The 21214-nt window shown below is 42.7% G+C and overlaps 1 protein-coding gene and 1 long non-coding RNA gene across 5 annotated transcripts; both read right to left on the bottom strand.

The window, feature by feature from the left end:
* Positions 1-8669: 8669 nt before the first annotated feature.
* Positions 8670-9781, bottom strand: LOC130685998 (uncharacterized). Its single transcript, XR_008999770.2, has 4 exons — positions 9664-9781; positions 9238-9602; positions 9073-9156; positions 8670-8994 (listed from the first exon to the last, which is right to left on the bottom strand). It is a non-coding gene; the product is annotated as an uncharacterized LOC130685998 (long non-coding RNA).
* Positions 9782-11328: 1547 nt separating this feature from the next.
* On the bottom strand, positions 11329-20941 carry LOC130685984 (mucin-2-like). Of its 4 annotated transcripts, none has more exons than XM_059497613.1 (9): positions 20805-20941; positions 20319-20406; positions 17713-18484; positions 17389-17542; positions 13512-14547; positions 13181-13444; positions 13029-13097; positions 12826-12950; positions 11329-12715 (listed from the first exon to the last, which is right to left on the bottom strand). In XM_059497613.1, the coding sequence occupies exons 2-9, from the start codon at positions 20371-20373 to the stop codon at positions 12503-12505; spliced, it is 2688 nt and encodes an 895-aa protein (XP_059353596.1). In that variant the 5' UTR covers positions 20374-20406; positions 20805-20941; the 3' UTR covers positions 11329-12502. The 4 variants fall into 4 exon arrangements, with proteins under 4 accessions (XP_059353596.1, XP_059353595.1, XP_059353594.1 ...); XM_059497612.1 differs by lacking the exon at positions 20805-20941 and adding an exon at positions 20534-20793; XM_059497611.1 differs by lacking the exon at positions 20805-20941 and having other exon boundaries at positions 20319-20501.
* Positions 20942-21214: the final 273 nt, after the last annotated feature.

The following is a 21214-nucleotide window of genomic DNA, read 5'->3' as shown; positions in this document are numbered from 1 at the left end:
TACATCAAAGGTGCAAGTTGTTATACGGAGTGCATGAGGAAATAGTTATTTGGGCAACATTAATTCGAAAATTTACCACACCTACGTGCCTAATCTTTTTATGTCACGCGCCATTGTTTTGAAGAATGCGTTTAGTTTTCACTTCAGGGATCGACCGCATTACAAGTAAGTAATGAATTTAAGCATGTCAACCATGATGCAGAACGCCATTAGGACTCACTTTCTCGTGAATTCTTACAAACTGTTCTTTAGTTTACCATTTCTTTTGGTAATCATATATCTTCTTCTGCCACCTAGTGATGATGTACTTCGCAGTGATTAAGGCCTCACCAATTTGGAAACAGAACTTGACCCCCTTCCCCTTTAATCAAAATAATTAGGTTCGAGAGCACCCACCTTGAAGTCAAATAATTTAAAAACTGAAGGTAGGAAAAGTGGAAAGGCTATACCCCTCTCGTTTTCATTAAAATCGATAAAAAAGGCGGATACGAGTGCTTGTTTTGAGATGAGTTACGCACGTTAAGGTCAATGGTAAGGCACACATTAAACTCGAGATGGCGATCTGAACAACGACTACAGAGATGGCGTTCTCAATGGTTAGGCACATTAAACTCGTCTAACGGTCACGCGTCTATACGGTTACGCACTTAAGTTCTAGAGATGGCGCTAGTTACCGTTACGCAGAAAAAGCTCCCCAGACGGCGCCAGTTACCGTTATGCAGGTAAAGTTACGGAGATGGCGCCAGTTACCATAACGCAGGTAAAGCTCAAGTGCGCCAGTTACCATTACGCAGAAAAAGCTCCAGAGATGGCGCCGTTACCATTACGCAGGTAAAGCTCCAGAGATGGCGCAAGTTACCGTTACGCAGGTAAAGCTCCAGAGATGGCGCCAGTTACCGTTACGCAGGTAAAACTACAGAGATCATTCATCACCCTCCTGTACCAAATCGCTAGTAGGGAGCGTGCTGGCGGAAAGTGACGTAGTGTTTTAGACTATTGGCTGCCCTTAGGTCATTTGGACCCGCTTCACAATACCACTATTTGGTGCCGTTCCGCACAGCGTTTCGCATTTTAGCAGCTGACGGTCTCAATGCATCTTAGCGACACCCATGTGACTGAATGCTCTGTGGTAGCTTGCTAGCGAAAATTGTAAATGCTTTCGAAACTTGATCATAGTGCCGTGACCATCCTCTGTTTAATTGTTTTAGTCTAAATTTAATTGTTCGAGCAATATCTATTGCAAAGAAGTGTGGGCTTTCGTTGCACTATTAAGATTCAACACGAGGTTATGCCAGTGATTCAGGAAAGGGTGTCCAGATCACGCATCGTACGCATTGTCTGGCGTAGGACATTTTCATTGGCAAATCGATAACCAGAATGAAGGTTATGAACAGTGTCTAAATCTGTCTTCAACATGCAGCATCAATTGCATGAAACCTCAAATTCATTGTATTGTACTGGTGGTATAAGGTATAACCAAACACACATTCATATCCATACATGCTTGAGAATGTTTTATTTAGATGTGAAATTGATTATTTTTTTACAGTGACCAGAATAACAAAAAAGTTGAATGAATTGTGATCGAAATGTGGGAGAATGAGCCATACTGCCGTTGATTTGAAAAATGGTACGTGGAGAAAAGGTAACCTTAAACCAATAGCGTGCAGAGGTTGTATTTTGGCAAATAGTTCTGAACAATTGCAAGTTCATTTTATGAAGGACAGAAAATTAGGAATCTTAGAAGGAATCCTGATAGATAATTGACTTAGAAATTGTTTCTTGTTTTAACACTTTTCATTGAGTGTATGTGGTAAGTAAGTTGTTACACTTTTGTTTTGGTTTTTAGGTTTATTTCACATAATTGAAATCAATTTTGCAGATCTTTTCTATCTGCTATCAAAGCCGGACATAGTAGACCTTTCCTACTTGGCTGGTTTTTCGGTGGATGGTCCACATTCACCATTCCACACATACAGCAAGTATGAAGTAATCATGATGCAAACTGACTTTGATCTAAACTATTTCTAGGTAATCCTTTGTTGATATGTTCAATATTGTTTAATGGTTACATTGATATTAATGTTCGCAGTACACACAAGAATTTCGTGGTGTCTCCTTGAGGTACCACTAATGTGGGTTTCAATGAACAGCTTATCAATGAGAGTATATGATGTCTTCCAGTCCAGGTAATAAACATTTAATAGGTGATCAGTAACAAACTGGGCTTTTTATAGGCTCATAATAGATATGTTCAGTTGCTAACTTTTAATGCCCTGGAAGTCCAAATAATCTGCGTTCTCCTGAAAAGGCTGTGGATTTAGCTGAGTATCCAGAAAAATGGTCATTCGAATCGTAGGTAATCTCAATCGGATTTAAAGCGATATTCATTTAATAGTGGTTTTTCAAAAACTTTTAAAAATTTGCGAGTGTGGTCGGGAAGCATCAACGCACCAAGGAGATAGCACACATCAAATGCACTTGCACTAGTTAAACAAGGTTCTTATTGTTATATTTTTTTTGTATAAGTAGCAACGTAATTAAAGCGTATTGATTGATTACATTTTTTTAAATATACAGGATACGTTATCCCATATAAAACGAATGTTGTCTCCAACTTCAACGGTTTCCTGATTGCTGATCGAAGTCGATTGATAAAAAATGGTTTGATTCTTGTATTAATTCTTCTTAAAATATATATCAACCGCATCAATGACTGACTTGGTAAATTTCGTAACACAGTTAGGACACTCGGACGGTTGCTGCTCGGGAGGCAAAGTTGTTTTCGACATCGAGAGGAGACTGGAGGAATAGACTCAGAATTGAAGAATGAACGTTGAGATGAGTCCGCGGTACTATTCTGGCATTTGCACACTATGTATCATCGTTAACGTTAGAAGGGTTATTAACACTTTTGCATAGTTACTTTAATCTGTTGAAGACGAATAATTCAGTTGTGTAGTGATCATAGCTTAATGGTAGAGCGTCTGATTGCTACGCTGAAGTCTCTGGGTTCAAGTCCTAGAATTATGAGATGGAAGGTACAGAAGAAGCTCTAATACAAATATCATACAGATATAAAGGTGCACGATGTCTTTCAATAAACCAGTTATTTCCTGTTCGAAAAAGTTTTAATATTTCAATGTGTGATGAATAGACATATCACCAATTACACTGAACATTGAGCTTTCATGGGAATCGAACCTCATACAATTGAGACTCCATGCCAACGTTCTTCCGTTGACCCATGACCGGTTGTACATTGTGAGAGTGATATTCGAAAGCCTATCAACGCACGCAGTGCAAACAAGGATATTAGAGAGTACCTAGTGAAATGGAATCAACAAAGGTAGTCTAGTGGCAAAGCATCGGCATAGCATGCTAAAGGTCTATGGTTCAATACCCAACTCAGTTATAAGAAACACCCTTACGAATAAATGAAAGAAATTGAATAAATGCAAAACATTTTATTGTCCCTCCTTCCACCCACAATTCCACCACTTTGTTTTCATTTCACAAATACAATACAACAAACATATAACACATACATAAATACAACTAACTCGTTGGCTGCCACGCCACTACAAACTACATTCGCTACATCGCCATCAGACAGATGACGACCAAGGGGGACTTGTCCGAAGACAAGTCCGGGCTGACACGATGATGGAAGCCATTACGGGAATGCACACCCTGGCAACCATCACCGCATCGACAAGGGGAAAGTTCCTACTGGTGCATTGCCTCGACGATCGACGTTGCGCCACACGGCTTGTGCAACTGTCCCACCCATGGCATATAGACCATTGGGCAGAACAGCGCTGCCGGACCCTAACTAGCTAAAAAAAAAAAGGGGATCACAGTGGGTGGCAGCCAACGAGTTAATTGGCAATACACATTAGACACATTACATAATACAACGATACCGCGAAGACCACGAGGCGAAGACGGGGCGACCACTAGGCGGCGACGGGCTGACAAGCGAAGGGAAGACTGGGCGACAGGCGAAGGGAAGACTGGGCGACAGGCGAAGCGATGACGGGGCGGCGGGCGAAGCGATGACGGGGCGGCGGGCGAAGCGATGACGGGGCGGCGGGCGAAGCGATGACGGGCGAAGCGATGATGGGGCGGCGGCGAAGCGATGACGGGCCAATCGACGACGGGATGACGGATGAGACGATGACGGGCGAGATGATGAACGGGCTTTTTTTTATTAGCCGTGTTATCGGCAGACTGGGACAATTGTAGGGCCGGCAATTTTTTTGGGAGAAGACGAGGGGTTGGGGGTCCTACAATAAGATGTTACGTTTTTAGAAACAATACTGGATAAGAAAGAAATTAAAATACCAAAAAGAGTAGTGGTTTTGAAGTCCACATCGAAGTGTGTTTGCTGGTTAAGTAAAAATGAAAAGAAGATTGCTAAACTGGTGGTTGTTAACCGTTGGCAACACAATAGAGAGAAAAATGCTGCATTTGTCACATTTGAACTCACATAAGGTGATAAGTGGGCCAAGAATGAGCTTTCCTCAGGGCCAGCATCGTTTGCAGTTTTAGTTTACAAGCTAGAAATAAAGGAAGAATTGTCCCCACTTTGACATTGCAAGCCAAAATATAAGTTTAATACCTAACCCCCAAAACGAAATCATGCCATTTGACGGGTTGAGTGGAAATAGCAAGATGATTGCATATCAGCATCCTTTTGCAAATTTAATGGGCTATTTCTTAACAGCAGAATCATGGCAGATGGATTCAGATTGCTAAAATTTAAGTCTTATACCTCTCAATGAGCGACAGGAAACCATGATGAAATCCATGAATAAGAAGTATCCAATAGTTTGGATTTGGCAGCGGGCATGGCTGATAAAAAAAATTACCTGCTACACAAAAAGTTCTCCATTGAAATGCTTCACTTGATCAACACAAAGAAGGAAAACACTTAATTGGAGATAGCACACCATTTGATTTGATCGAACTTCTACGAGCACAAAATAGTTTAATTTTTGACACTACGGCTGATGAACTTGCATTGCCATCTAGCGGAAATTCAATTTCGTCAAATTTTAAAATAAGCCCCACTAAATAAGCTCGACCAAATAAGCCCGACTTTTCCAAGTTTTTAAATTTATGTTTGAAACCTAGATATTGTCCAAGGAATGTTCTTTTTCAAGCGCAACAGCAAAGTGAATCAACTACTATTTGCAGGACAAAGCGCTTAACATGTCGTAGATAAGCAACTCGCACAATCAGCAAACAGTGACATTGCAAACTAAACACGCAAAACGCCACCACACCGTACGCTTATGATTAAAAGGCTTAAAATGTTTGGGGTATTAATATTCATTTTTTACTTTTGGGCGAAGTCGGAAAAAAAAAATACCAGAAGTCACCGGAAGTAGCCTATATCTCCAGAAATAATGAGCCCATAACAAAACGAATACGATTTTCGTGATCCTCGTGAAATTTTAGGTGTGTCTGACCTGTTTTGACCTGTTTTTGGCGAAAAGTCCAATTTGACGAAAATCGTGATTTTTCCTGAACTATAGTTCAGGGAAATTTGCGATTTTTGACGATTTTCGGGTATTTTCTACTGACACATGGACTCGACCCCAAATTTCACGAGGATTACGAAAATGTCGGTCTATTTTCGTTCAGACCAATATGTAGTGAGTTATTAGCCATTTTGAAACCGGATCTTAAACCGGAAGTTAAAATTTGCGAAATTTAAAAAATGAACTATATTCTTCTTTACAAGGTTCACAAGATCTGTGTAGTTTCAAACGCAAAGTATTGTAAAAAAAAACATAACATGGCCTTTTACAGTTCTTAAAGTTCAGTTTTCAGGTACGACTTATTTACCACTTTAAATCATTAGCACAAATATAATAATGCAAGCAAATATGTTAAAACCTTTATTTGATATTCATCAGAATTTTTCAGCTTCACGTGTTAAACTCGTTAATTCACATTATTACTTAATGAAAACCTACAGCACCAGCACAATTGTGACACAACTTTTCATAACAATGAATTACTGGCATCTGGCGGGCGTAGTTAGACTTTGTAAGGCATGTCAATAGTTTGTTTATTACAATCTTGCTGTGTGAGCATAAAGTTTACCAAGAGTAGTAATGAGGATAGCATGGAATTGGTGGAATTTGGGGTCGAGTCCATGTGTCAGTAGAAAATATTTGTGCTAATGATTTAAAGTGGTAAAAAATCGTCAAAAATCGAACTGTAAAATTTTACAATACTGAACTATAGTTCAGGAAAAATCGCGATTTTCGTCAAATTGGACTTTTCGCCAAAAACAGGTCAAAACAGGTCAGACACACCTAAAATTTCACGAGGATCACGAAAATCGTATTCGTTTTGTTATGGGCTCATTATTTCTGGAGATATAGGCTACTTCCGGTGACTTCTGGTATTTTTTTTTCCGACTTCGCCCAAAAGTAAAAAATGAACATTAATACCCCAAACATTTTAAGCCTTTTAATCATAAGCGTACGGTGTGGTGGCTTTTTGCGTGTTTAGTTTGCTATGTCACTATTTGCTGATTGTGCGAGCTGCTTATCTACGACATGTTAAGCGCTTTGTCCTGCAAATAGTAGTTGATTCACTTTGCTGTTGCGCTTGAAAAAGAATATTCCTTGGACAATATCTAGGTTTCAAACATAAATTTAAAAACTTGGAAAAGTCGGGCTTATTTGGTCGAGCTTATTTAGTGGGGCTTATTTTAAAATTTGACGAAATTGAATTTCCGCTAGATGGCAATGCAAGTTCATCAGCCGTAGTGTCAAAAATTAAACTATTTTGTGCTCGTAAAAGTTCGATCAAATCAAATGGTGTGCTATCTCCAATTAAGTGTTTTCCTTTTTTGTGTTGATCAAGTGAAGCATATCAATGGATAACTTTTTGTGTAGCAGGTAATTTTTTTTATCAGCCATGCCCGCTGCCAAATCCAAACTATTGGATTCTTCTTATTCATGGATTTCATCATGGTTTCCTGTCGCTCATTGAGAGGTATTAGACTTAAATTTTAGCAATCAGAATCCATCTGCCATGATTCTGCTGTTAAGAAATAGCTCATTAAATTTGCAAAAGGATGCTGATATGCAATCATCTTGCTATTTCCACTCAACCCGTCAAATGGCATGATTTCGTGTTGGGGGTTAGGTATTAAACTTATATTTTGGCTTGCAATGTCAAAGTAGGGACAATTCTTCCTTTATTTCTAGCTTGTAAACTAAAACTGCAAATGATGCTGGCCCTGAGGAAAGCTCATTCTTGGCCCACTTATCACCTTATGTGAGTTCAAATGTGACAAATGCAGCATTTTTCTCTCTATTGTGTTGCCAACGGTTAACAACCACCAGTTTAGCAATCTTCTTTTCATTTTTACTTAACCAGCAAACACACTTCGATGTGGACTTCAAAACCACTACTCTTTGGTATTTTAATTTCTTTCTTATCCAGTATTGTTTCTAAAAACGTAACATCTTATTGTAGGACCCCCAACCCCTCGTCTTCTCCCAAAAAAATTGCCGGCCCTACAATTGTCCCAGTCTGCCGATAACACGGCTAATAAAAAAAAACCCGTTCATCATCTCGCCCGTCATCGCCCGTCATCGTCTCATCCGTCATCCCGTCGTCGCTTGGCCCGTCATCGCTTCGCCGCCGCCCCATCATCGCTTCGCCCGTCATCGCTTCGCCCGCCGCCCCGTCATCGCTTCGCCTGTCGCCCAGTCTTCCCTTCGCTTGTCAGCCCGTCGCCGCCTAGTGGTCGCCCCGTCTTCGCCTCGTGGTCTTCGCGGTATCGTTGTATTATGTAATGTGTCTAATGTGTATTGCCAATTAACTCGTTGGCTGCCACCCACTGTGATCCCCTTTTTTTTTTTAGCTAGTTAGGGTCCGGCAGCGCTGTTCTGCCCAATGGTCTATATGCCATGGGTGGGACAGTTGCACAAGCCGTGTGGCGCAACGTCGATCGTCGAGGCAATGCACCAGTAGGAACTTTCCCCTTGTCGATGCGGTGATGGTTGCCAGGGTGTGCATTCCCGTAATGGCTTCCATCATCGTGTCAGCCCGGACTTGTCTTCGGACAAGTCCCCCTTGGTCGTCATCTGTCTGATGGCGATGTAGCGAATGTAGTTTGTAGTGGCGTGGCAGCCAACGAGTTAGTTGTATTTATGTATGTGTTATATGTTTGTTGTCTTGTATTTGTGAAATGAAAAAAAAGTGGTGGAATTGTGGGTGGAAGGAGGGACAATAAAGTGTTTTGCATTTATTCGATTTCTTTCATTTATTCGTAAGGGTGTTTCTTATAACTGAGTTGGGTATTGAACCATAGACCTTTAGCATGCTATGCCGATGCTTTGCCACTAGACTACCTTTGTTGATTCCATTTCACTAGGTACTCTCTAATATCCTTGTTTGCACTGCGTGCGTTGATAGGCTTTCGAATATCACTCTCACAAAGTACAACCGGTCATGGGTCAACGGAAGAACGTTGGCATGGAGTCTCAATTGTATGAGGTTCGATTCCCATGAAAGCTCAATGTTCAGTGTAATTGGTGATATGTCTATTCATCACAAATTGAAATATTAAAACTTTTTCGAACAGGAAATAACTGATTTATTGAAAGACATCGTGCACCTTTATATCTGTATGATATTTGTATTAGAGCTTCTTCTGTACCTTCCATCTCATAATTCTAGGACTTGAACCCAGAGACTTCAGCGTAGCAATCAGACGCTCTACCATTAAGCTATGATCACTACACAACTGAATTATTCGTCTTCAACAGATTAAAGTAACTATGCAAAAGTGTTAATAACCCTTCTAACGTTAACGATGATACATAGAGTGCAAATGCCAGAATAGTACCGCGGACGCATCTCAACGTTCATTCTTCAATTCTGAGTCTGTTCCTCCAGTCTCCTCTCGATGTCGAAAACAACTTTGCCTCCCGAGCAGCAACCGTCCGAGTGTCCTAACTGTGTTACGAAATTTACCAAGTCAGTCATTGATGCGGTTGATATATATTTTAAGAAGAATTAATACAAGAATCAAACCATTTTTTATCAATCGACTTCAATCAGCAATCAGGAAACCGTTGAAGTTGGAGACAACATTCGTTTTATATGGGATAACGTATCCTGTATATTTTAAAAAATGTAATCAATCAATACGCTTTAATTACGTTGCTACTTATACAAAAAAAATATAACAATAAGAACCTTGTTTAACTAGTGCAAGTGCATTTGATGTGTGCTATCTCCTTGGTGCGCTGATGCTTCCCGACCACACTCGCAAATTTTTAAAAGTTTTTGAAAAACCACTATTAAATGAATATCGCTTTAAATCCGATTGAGATTACCTACGATTCGAATGACCATTTTTCTGGATACTCAGCTAAATCCACAGCCTTTTCAGGAGAACGCAGATTATTTGGATTTCCAGGGCATTAAAAGTTAGCAACTTAACATATCTATTATGAGCCTATAAAAAGCCCAGTTTGTTAATGATCACCTATTAAATGTTTATTACCTGGACTGGAAGACATGATATATTCTCAGGAGACACCACGAAATTCTTGTGTGTACTGCGAACAATAATATCAATGTAACCCTTAAACAATATTGAACATATCAACAAAGGATTACCTACAAATAGTTTAGATCAAAGTCAGTTTGCATCATGATTACTTCATACTTGCTGTATGTGTGGAATGGTGAATGTGGACCATCCACCGAAAAACCAGCCAAGTGGGAAAGGTCTATGATGTCCGGCTTTGATAGCAGATAGAAAAGATCTGTAAAATTGATTTCAATTATGTGAAATTAACCTAAAAACCAAAACAAAAGTGTAACAGCTTACTTACCACATACACTCAATGAAAAGTGTTAAAACAAGAAACAATTTCTAAGTCAATTATCTATCAGGATTCCTTCTAAGATTCCTAATTTTCTGTCCTTCATAAAATGAACTTGCAATTGTTCAGAACTATTTGCCAAAATACAACCTCTGCACGCTATTGGTTTAAGGTTACCTTTTCTCCACGTACCATTTTTCAAATCAACGGCAGTATGGCTCATTCTCCCACATTTCGATCACAATTCATTCTACTTTTTTGTTATTCTGGTCACTGTAAAAAAATAATCAATTTCACATCTAAATAAAACATTCTCAAGCATGTATGGATATGAATGTGTGTTTGGTTATACCTTATACCACCAGTACAATACAATGAATTTGATGTTTCATGCAATTGATGCTGCATGTTGAAGACAGATTTAGACACTGTTCATAACCTTCATTCTGGTTATCGATTTGCCAATGAAAATGTCCTACGCCAGACAATGCGTACGATGCGTGATCTGGACACCCTTTCCTGAATCACTGGCATAACCTCGTGTTGATTCTTATAGTGCAACGAAAGCCCACACTTCTTTGCAATAGATATTGCTCGAACAATTAAATTTAGACTAAAACAATTAAACAGAGGATGGTCACGGCACTATGATCAAGTTTCGAAAGCATTTACAATTTTCGCTAGTAAGCTACCACAGAGCATTCAGTCACATGGGTGTCGCTAAGATGCATTGAGACCCTCAGCTGCTAAAATGCGAAACGCTGTGCGGCACCAAATAGTAGTATTCTGAAGGGCTACCAGTGGTCTAATATTGCACTACAACCCACGTCACTTTTCGCCAGCACGCTCCGTACAGACGATTTGGTTCAAGACGCCATCTCTGGAGCTTAACGTGCGTAATTCAAGTTGTTGTGCAGTTCGTTTCTACCCCTAGTATACTTAATGGCGAAATTCAAAATAAGTATTCGATTTTGAGTGTCATATGTGACTTTTAACGAATTTCATGATATTTCGTTCTTTACCGACTTTGATAAAATAAAAAGTACGTTGCCACGAGGTGGCAGAAGAGGATATCTATATGATTACCAATAGAAATGGCAAACTAGAGAATAGTCTATAAGAATTAACGAGAAAGTGGAGTCTAACGACGTTCTGCATCGTGGTTGACATGCTTAAATTCATTACTTACTTGAAATATAAGGGAACCCTAAAGTGAAAACGTGCCGTATTGTTCAATATAACGTGTTCCACTAGCGTCTGGCGGATTCTTGGGAGAATGAAGAAGTCTAGCCTATTAGTTTTTGATCAGGCTTAACAAGAGGATTTTACTGTATTACAAATGAGACGACATCGACTAGGCTGCTGACGCCAACGAACGGCTGCCGCCATGTGCTAGTCAGCTGTTTTCATGGACGCACTCTTCAAGGATTGAAACATTTGACGTTCACGAAAGATGGCGGAAATACATTACTGATTGTATTTACATGTCTAATAATAAACATAATACACTCAACCACAATAGAGAACAAAACACGATCAGTGAAAAAACAAACAAACAAAGGAGATGGAAATATTTTGGAGAGGGTAGGGAGAATCTGCACTAATTGGGAGGGTAAAGAAGAGGCTGCAATATGCCTATAAAATACAATTCGCAAAAAACGCCAGAGGAAACACTGAAGATTTAGAATTGAAGAGAACAAACGCGAGGAAAGAGAAGAAGAAAAACAAGACGGTTTAGTCCACTATGTACACGTTCATTGATAACAACAAAAATTGATTCCCAGTCGTACAACAGTTGTATGTATAAATTGTGTCTAATCAAATAGTCCAAAGATCGCCATCTTCGATCGCTCTTGATACCGTCTCGAGTCGTCGAGCAATGTCAATTTATATCCTAAGAAAATCTATTTAACGTGCGACCAATTCGGCAGAGATTTGTCGAGCACCACAATTAGTTTTTAACTGAATTTGCTTTTAAGGGAGGATCTTTTGTTTGCTTTCATTTTGTTTTGTTGTTTTTGTTTCTTACGTTTCCTTTTTTTTCTTTTTTTTTTTATTCTCTGCGCGAAACACACACAGGGTTAACTTTTAGCCAGAGAGAATAAGAAACTCAATAGGGGGTCAAGAAAAAATAATAATAAATAAATTTAACAAAGCACAACATGCTATTAAAAAGAGGAAAAATAAAAAATAAAGATGTTCGTCCTAGAGGAGAGATACAATCTGCACGAATCTCTCAAACAAACAAATGAAGACACACACACAGTCACACTGAATTTTTACCAAAAAAAAAAAAAACCAAAAAAAAAATCAAAATCAAAAACAAGAGGAAAAAGGACAAGAATAATAAACGATTCAATCTCCCAGCGAGTTAGACACTCTGTGTGTGTGTGTGTTAAATGACCACAATCAAAAAAAGGAAAATCATTCGGCGGATGATTGGCTAAGGGAACAAGAAAAAGTGAAATGAATTTTTTGTAAATTTATTGATAATTTGTATGTTAATTAAATCTATGGCTTGTACTCGAGTTGGTGTGCTCCTCCCCGCGCCCGTCTCAAGACGAACAAAAAGGCGAATAATGATTGAAAAAAATAAAGAGAAGGGGGGGGGGACAAAAGGGATCGATTTCCTACGTCGGAGGGTACTTTGTCTGAGGGGTGGATGGACGAGCGTTGGCCGTGGTCGATCCGTCACGCGGCGCTACAACAACTTGTGTTGTCGTCGGCGACGTTGATGGTGAAGCGGCCACGACCACTACGGGCTTTATAAGATGCCTGCCAGTCGCCGGAGTCAAATACTGTCCGCCAATGATGGGTATCGATCCGGATTTCAGCAGTCCCATCTTTCGTTTTTATATGTATCATTTTTTTTAAATTTTGATTTGAAATTAATGAAATTAAACAAACCGATTAATGCATTAAGTAAAAATCGTAGTTAAAAACAATGAATCACCTTGTCCAAGGAGGAATTGGTCAGAATATGGGCAACGTGCTTTGCTGGTTGCCCCACAACGGCCATATTGGTGACCAGAGGTAGAGACCGCGTGACGGCTATCGGCGTCATGACGTGTGCCACACCTATAAATAAAAATTCCACAATCAAACCAGACTCATAATAATCTCTTGTTTATTTATCTATCCATTTTTTTTTTGTACCTGCGGTCGTCACCGGTTGCAACGAGCGACTAACCGTCGCTTTCAGCAATCCGTTGGGTAAACTCAATACTGTGAGCAACAGAACGGGAAAGCCAAAGATCAATGTTAAGGACGCACGGCACGTAAATTAAGAGATCGCTAGCAAAATATACCTGCAGAACTATTAGGAATAGTGGACGAATTTTTCAAATGAGTCGATACGGAAGTGGTGACACGTGGCAGCTCATAATTTGTCGGCAAACTACTACTGCTGCTGCTGCTATTACTATTGTTGCTTGCTGATGCTTCCGTGGGTGGCAAGGCTACCAAACTCGGTATCACTACACCGGACGGAGTACAAAAGACAGTTCCTGATGTCGACGTCGCCGCAGTTCCGTTCAGCAAGGACGCAGCGATTTCTTCGCTATTTTTGCTACCTACAATACGGAAAGGCAACAAGAAGTACATTCAATCGGTACATGTGATAAGATCTAATTAAATTACCCGTAACGGAAGAAGTGGTGTGCACAGCCATCAAAGGCTGCAATGAGGTAGAAACGTCGCTGGCTGCAATTACTCGCACAGAACCGGTCGTCGGTCCGGCAGTCAGCAGTTTGAGCGATGGGCCATGAGTGAGCAGCTGGACGCCATGGTGAGCGGCCAGAACTTGTGGCGTGGCTAGCTGGACGTGATGTCCAGTTGCCGAGGTGGCGAAGGCGATGGCCGACGACATGGCCGGATGACGGACGTGATAAAGCGCCGTACCTCCACCAGGCATCGTGGCGGCACCTTCCCTCGTCTCAATAGGGACGCCCGTCAGCTCCAGGACGCCCCCGGCTGTCGTCGGCACCATAGTGACATACGTGGCGGCCGGATGGGACATTGTCGTCGTCGTCGCGTACGCCAACGAGGTCGTCGCCGTGGAAGCGCGCACGTACCTAATGTGCGGCCGGGAATGGTCCGCCTCGCTGGATCCAAGCTCTTCCGCACCGCCGCCATTAGTTACAACGGCGTGCGGACGTTTCAGCGAACCCGGAACGGGAGAGGCGGGCAATGGTCTCCCGTTGGCCTGACTGGCGGTCGTTAATAATTGTTCTGTTGTAGGAGGTCGTGCAGCAGCAGCAGCAGCACGTCGTTGAGCGTACCCGTCCGCTGTTGGTGCTTCACCGTCACTAGCATCACCACCCTCAGAGGCCGTAGACGTACCGGAATTGCTTTCTTGATCTCCGTCGCGAGTCCGGCTGCTGCTACTAGCGCCCCCAGACAAGCGGTAATGATTCTCTTCGCGAATCGTGTGCGCCTGGACGTTGGCGAACGTCAACGGCGAATCACGTTCACTTTGATGGATCATCTGGACCTGCTGGCTGTGCAGGACAACGGGTACGACACTGGTCAGATCCAGCGAACCGGCATCGCCACTATAGCCCGGAATGCTCGGCACTTCTTTGCGTAAAGCAGCCAATCGCTGCTGGGCGGCAATTTTTTCGCGCGCGAGTCGTTCCATCGTGTGCTCATATTCACGTTCTTTCCTTTTCAGTGTCTAGACAAAACAGAAAACCGTTTTCTGTTAAGGACACAACATCTTGGGGGGAAAAAACAAAACAAAGAAAGATCCATTTGAATGTATAAGGATGTACAGTCGGGCATGAAACGAAGGCAGTGTACGTGGCACAGCGCCAATACGGTCACACACAAACTAACCGACCCAACCCAAAGCTTCTCTCTTTTCTTTACGTGCTGCGTGAATATATGAAACGTTCATAGCAACGGCTTTGGCGGACGATCAGTTTTGATGGTTAATTTGCGAAAAAGAAGCTTTTGCCTGTCCCAACAATTTTTTAGGTGTATCATACATGTGCGTATGCACGCAAGAACGACGATTGACTAAGACATAACGTGTCCACCCGATGCGCTGGAAACCCGATCGAGAGAGAAAAAAAAGTTTTGCATTCCCCTCAAATGCTAGACCGGAATGGCGAAATCATTAGAACGTGTCATTTGTGGCTGGCCATAAAGAAAAGGGAAGAAAAAAAAATGGGCAAAGTTCACTGAGAACACGGACGCCAAAAAAATTCTTGAAGTGGCTTACGAGTCGAATTTGTTGGGGGAGAGTGAGCATCACGTGGACACCGTCGCCGTCATAGTTTATATTTAGTCCATGTCATCCCTTAGATTAAGCTTCCGCTCTGTGACGATTTTTTTCCAGGCAATTTGGGATCTTCTGTTTTCTCTCGACTTGCTTGTATCTCCATTTATTTGAAATGAAACCGGAATGAGCGCGGAGGAAAAAAAAAAAAAAAAAAAAAAACGAGTTGTTGGACAAAATAGGTTGCACTTAATAAACCAACCCCTACGTTGAAAGTAAAGCTGGAGTGGACGTAAAGGCAAAGGGCATGATGAAAAAAAAAGACCGGTTCATTTTGGACGCCAAGAGAAAGGCGGACCCATATTGAAAATGTGGTCCAACAGTAAACCAGTTCCAAGGTCCTTGCGTACTACACACACACATCTGAAAATGGAGGAACAAACAAGTCGACGAACCGCCACTTTCTCTCCAGACTATAATCGCTATCAAGGGAGAATACAATTCAGGATGATAAGGCAAGGTCAGATGATCGATCCAATCTCAAAAAAAAAAAAAAAAATACATAAAAATAAATTTTTGAAAAAAATGAAAGGGAACGAACACGAAACCACAAACGAAAAACCGCATCTGAAAGCAGAAAGAAATCTAAACTCCGCCCCTCAAACTGTTAAAAAGAAAATGTTGGCGTATTTACAAAAAAAAAAAAAACGAATTCGAATTTAAATGCGACGATGGGAGAAGTTTGGCCAAAAATTGGAGGGGCTTCAAAAGAAATATTTGACTTCCCTATTTCCTTGGGTTTTCGCTAGTTTTACAGTCCCAACGTAGCGTTAAGGAGATGGAAAACTCCGATCGATAGGCTTCGACACCGCGCTATATCCGTCCAGTTGCTGCCCCCACGCAGAAAGTCTATAGGAAAAAGAACGGCAACGTCGCCCTGGCAACTACCAAGTCGGCCAATATACCAGTGATCCCACCTAGCTTTCTCTTTTCTTTTTATGCCCCCCCCCCCAACTATTGAGCTATTCAAAAGACGAGAGGAAAACAAATGTGAAAACAAACAACAACAACAAAAATAACCAAATCTAAAAATTTCAAAACAAACAAAACAACGCGATAACTGATCGTCTCATGGCCTTACAGATTGCAAAAAAAACAAAAAAACGGCCAAAAGTTAAAAACAAAAAATTACATAAATAAAATACCCCTGCATTTTTTAAAACTTTTGTTGGGTAGGGAGGCGATCACCCGTTGTATCACGCCGTTTTTGAGCTGCGTGATACTCAGTTTCCCCAAACAGCCTCACCCGCAGCTTCTTTGTCTCTGTTGTCAAGCCATTGCAGAATGCTGCAAGAAATTATTTTGGGTGCTACCAAGACACACACACACGTACACACGGCAGCGTGTATAGGTTCCCCTAGCGCTGCTCGTTGCTAGACGTCACGTACGAACAGCAACACCAACCGACCGACATCCCTCCCCCCTCCCCCTTTCCCAATCCTTTTATCCATCGCGATGCACATAGGTAAGCAAGCAAGCGCTGCTGACTATTCATAGCCCCAGCGATCAAGGACAAGCATCGACGCCCCCATACACACGACTTAGGACTCTTTTTGCTGATTGCCCCCCCCCCCCCCCGAATCAACATCTGGGAAAATCCATTTAAACTTTTTTCTTTCCTTTCTATCTATTCTGCTAAATACGAAAAAACTGTTCTCATGGAAACTGTCGCCAGGTGCAAGCACAGCTTTCTCCGGCGCCCCGCCTGCGCATCGGGATAAAACCAATCGACGATCCATCGCACATACGATGTTTGACTGAATTGCGCCTACAGAGGCGGAAGCCATGCACGCAACAATCTTTCGAACCTATCGAGGTCATCGAATAAAAATCCAAAAACCTTTAGAAAAACAAGATTTTTTTTTTCTCTTAAAAAGATCGATCGACACCTAAATGTTTTCGTCATCGCAAACGGAGGAAAACCCATACAAGCTCTCGTTTTTTTCCTCTATCAGAGGCGGCGGTAAATAACTTGATATCATAGACCTTGCAAGTGTTTCGTTCCATAACCCCTGATAATGTGCACACTCGGTTCGTGCGTGTTTAGCCCAAAGGGTCCCCTTTAAAAAAAAAAGGAAAAAGAAACGACAAGCAAAGCTCGTTTCTGTTCATCGCACCGTCTACAAGAAGACTATTCGCCTAGACAAGCAAACAAACATCTCCTTGTGTGGAGTGTGTGACATTGAACATACTGGTTAGCAGCTGTTGTGTTGAGATGAACGCCCGCGTTTTTACCTGGATATGGCGCAGGGCGCTCTTGAGGATGCCAAGATTCGATAGCTTCTTGTCGTCGATGGCCGGCAGCTGTTTCCGTAGAAACTCAAAACATTCACGCAAGTGGGCCCGGCGATTTTTCTCCAACTTGTTGTGAACTTCACGCGTCCCCGCCCTGTTTGTTCAATTAACATCCAGTTAACTTTCACCATCTCGTTTTTTTTTGTTTCAACTTCTTTTCTACCCTTCCCAAAAATGGGAACTCTCTTTTTTATGTTTTTAAATCTACTAACGAAAAATCAAAGAAACTAGAATAACAAACTTAGGAAGAAAAACGGCATTTACCCGCTGCGTTTCTTCAGCTCGAGAAGCTCATCGGCCGACGTCCTGCCGCTGTTTGCCGCGTTGAAATGGGCCGCCGTGGCCGACGAGGATGACGACGACGAAGAGGAGGACGCAGCTACGGCCGTGGCCGCGGGAAGGGACGTCTGCAGTGGCATGGGAGGACTTTTTCGGCTGGCCCGCAGCAAGGCTTCTTCCAAGCGGTGACTCCTCGAGGCCAGGTCGTCTACCCTGGGAAAAGAGGGATGGGTCGAAGAGGAGGTAGAAGACGACGAGGAGGAATGATGGTTCGACGAAGAGGCCACGCTGTTGAGATAGCCGCTCGGTTGTTGCGCGAACGGCTCCGCGTCCTGCATCTTGGGAGACGATTGGTACGACCGTTGCGACGAAGCCGCAGAACTGCCGTTGGAAACGGAATGGGAATGTAATGGCGAAGCGGCTGCTGTCCGTTGTCCATTGGCGACATTCACGGATCCGTTGCAGTGGGCACCGCGAGCTGGACTCGGCGATCGGCTTCTTGTCTGCTGGTACGAATAAAAAGCCGCAGCATGACGCGAACCGATTGCGGCGTAAGAGGAAGAAGACGGAGGCGACGGTCCCGATCGCTGGATAACGCTGGTGACGTGCGGATGGTCCAGCGAGTAAGCCCCGTTGTTGATAACAGACGACGTAGTCTCATCTATGCGAAGGGCAGATCCGCTTGAATTGTAAACTAATTTAGTGCCGACATCTTCGCCGATGAGTGTGTGGTCCGGCTGTCCATTGGGCTCTTCGCCTAAAAAAAACAAAAAAGAACAACAAGGACAAAATAAGAAACAAGAACGTTTTAGAAACGTAGCAGCATGACTGGCTGAACATCGGCCAAAAAATAATATACAAAAAGGAATAAAAAAAAAAAATACAAAACAGAATTCCCTTCCGTCCTTATCGGTCACCTACCAGGGCCGGATAAGCCAAGAAACAGTTCTTGGAAAGCATCAAACGTCCCTGAGCTCAGCCTGGCCTTGACGAGGGCAGAGACACAGAGCGTAGATTGATCAGCCAGGAGAGAACTGGGCACGTAGAGGGAATGACTAGAAGGAAAGGAAGAGGAGAAAAACAAAAAAAGTAGGGCCCCCTCCCCACCCAAACCTCCCGTCGATTTGGCCCCATCCGAAAAGGCCTGTGATGGAATAGCACGTGAGATGTTCACGTGCTCAGATCAATGGACTCCGCACAAAAAAAAAAAATTGCGTCCCTTTCCCTGGCCCATTGCCCAAGACGAAGATCGCGAAGCAAGAAAAAACCAAATGCCCTTCGACCGGTTGCATCATTTCGTCGGAAGAAAAAAAAACGGACCTTGTGCGTTCTGTGATACCTTGCATGTAATGTTGAATCCATTTCTTTTTAGGTGCCGATGTCATGGTGTTGCTACGACCCATCAACTCATCTGTCGCAAACACCCCCATGACCATCGATTGTAACTTAAGGCAAGTTGATTCATTCACCATCCGCCAGTTAACTCGAAGCAAAATTTCGTTTCAAATAATGACGAAAACACGGGGTTGAAAGTGGTTGAATTTTGTCGCATTCAACAGTCAACGCATAGTATATCAAAAAGTCCACATCGTAATGACGTCGTACCACACGATGCGCGCGCAAACCACACACACACACACAGACCGACACAAATAAAAACGTTCTCTCTGCTCAGTCCGACCTTCGATCGTAGACTGGTGAGCCAGTATCCGTTGCGGCCACACTACGGCATGAGTTCGATCTCCCACCACCCGTTACCGCACGCTCTCCCCACCCTCTCCACTCTCTTATATAATCAGCCATGTCGTTGGCTGCGTGCGACGACTTTGTTTTCACTCCCGGACTCTCTCCCCTTCTCTATCTAGCTCTCGATCTCCTCATCCGCTCTACAATGCACGCGGCCACCACCACCACCCACCCTTCTCAGTATGGTCGGGGTTTGCCTGTCCACACTGCTCAGCACGTGCGGGTTGGGAAACCGAATTCGGTCGTGCTTTTCCTCTCTTTTTTCGGATCTATTCCGGCGTGTTACCCGCGCACGCACACACAGCCACTCTCGCAGATTCGCAGTTGCGCAAATAGATCGCTCCTACGTCGCTCCCTTCCCGGCTTGGTTCTTTACTTACTTTTGCCTTGGAAAATGAGGGGGGAGGAGGAGCTGATTTGAATGGACTGTTGCCAACGTCAAACGCCAATGCGCAGGCCCTCCCATCGTCGAGATCGAGGTCAACAATCGATGTCGACATTCTCGTTGACCGTAGTGACGTTGGAAAGAGAGAGGAGAGAAAATAAATAAATAAAGGCTCGACACGGTCGACTAGAGGCACCTGGCGGAGGTAATTGAAGATTCGGAGGCCAAAACTGAAAGGTTGATGAGCTCATTTTTTCAACTCTGTAACATAAACCATGATATGAATTGCCATGATCTTGGTTCCACATAGCCTTTTCAGCAAGCCTAAACAGCCAAGACAGGACAAAGATTCTGGGAAGCATGATATTGCAATTCTGCAATCAACTGCGGTTATCAAGTTTTAGGCTTGTGCCTGTTTCTAGTTGGAACGGAAAGTATTAACTTGGGCAAAAACATTTACCTTGGGTTTGTCGCTCCACAAACAGAGCGGCTTCCAGGAGAATCTCCAAGCTCATTGTTGGACAACCACCAGCTGATGGGTTTTAGACCTATGGACCAAGAAGAATGAATCAGTTTTAACCTAGAGTGGAACAACATTCAAACGATAACATCCAGGATACACATTGCATAAAAGTCAAATGAAAAAATAAAATTCACACAGACGCACGCACATACACAGGGTCATTCGCTTTTGGATTTCAGTACTCGTTCCATTTTGGCCCGAGGCTGGCGGCCTTGAGAAGGCTCTCTATAGTTCTAGCAAAAGAAAACTTTTAAGTGAAGAGGAAAATGCTTCTTTGTTTGCCTGATTTACGTATCAACCAAGTACGAAACTTATTAATCTCTGAAATCAAATTTACTAAGAAAAAGCCGTGTTGTTCGATAAAGTGACGTTTGGAAACTAACACTACAACACAAGATAATATTATCGAGAAAAACTACGCACTTCAAGTGAGGCACCAGGCTACACGTGTCCCAGCGATGACGTCACCAAAATGGGCGTCACCGATTTTTGCCTTCGCGTTTGGGGCGCCGAAGCTACTGCTGCTTGCTGTGGTCTACGTGCCGAGTTACTGGGTTTTTGATGCCGGTAAATCAAACAATCGAATCTCGATTGCACACATACTTAGTCGCAACCGTTTTGCACTTCACTTCACTCGTAACGTCCGGCAAAGAAAAGACGTTTTGGCTAGTTTTTGTCTGTATCTGTTATCACGTTGCTCGGCGCACGTGAAAGAGAACTGTTCCCCTTTCAATAGACACCGCCAACTCAGGCGGTACCGAACTTGGTACATGCGTCGATCGCCACAACAACGACACTAGTGTTCAGTTTTGGCACTCCTCTTCAAGTTCCTC

This window comes from Daphnia carinata, chromosome 2 (assembly GCF_022539665.2).
Source record: "Daphnia carinata strain CSIRO-1 chromosome 2, CSIRO_AGI_Dcar_HiC_V3, whole genome shotgun sequence".
Taxonomy (NCBI): Eukaryota; Metazoa; Arthropoda; class Branchiopoda; order Diplostraca; family Daphniidae; genus Daphnia; species Daphnia carinata.
The sequence above is the reverse complement of the archived record's forward strand: the minus strand, read 5'-3'. Positions and strand labels throughout refer to the sequence as shown.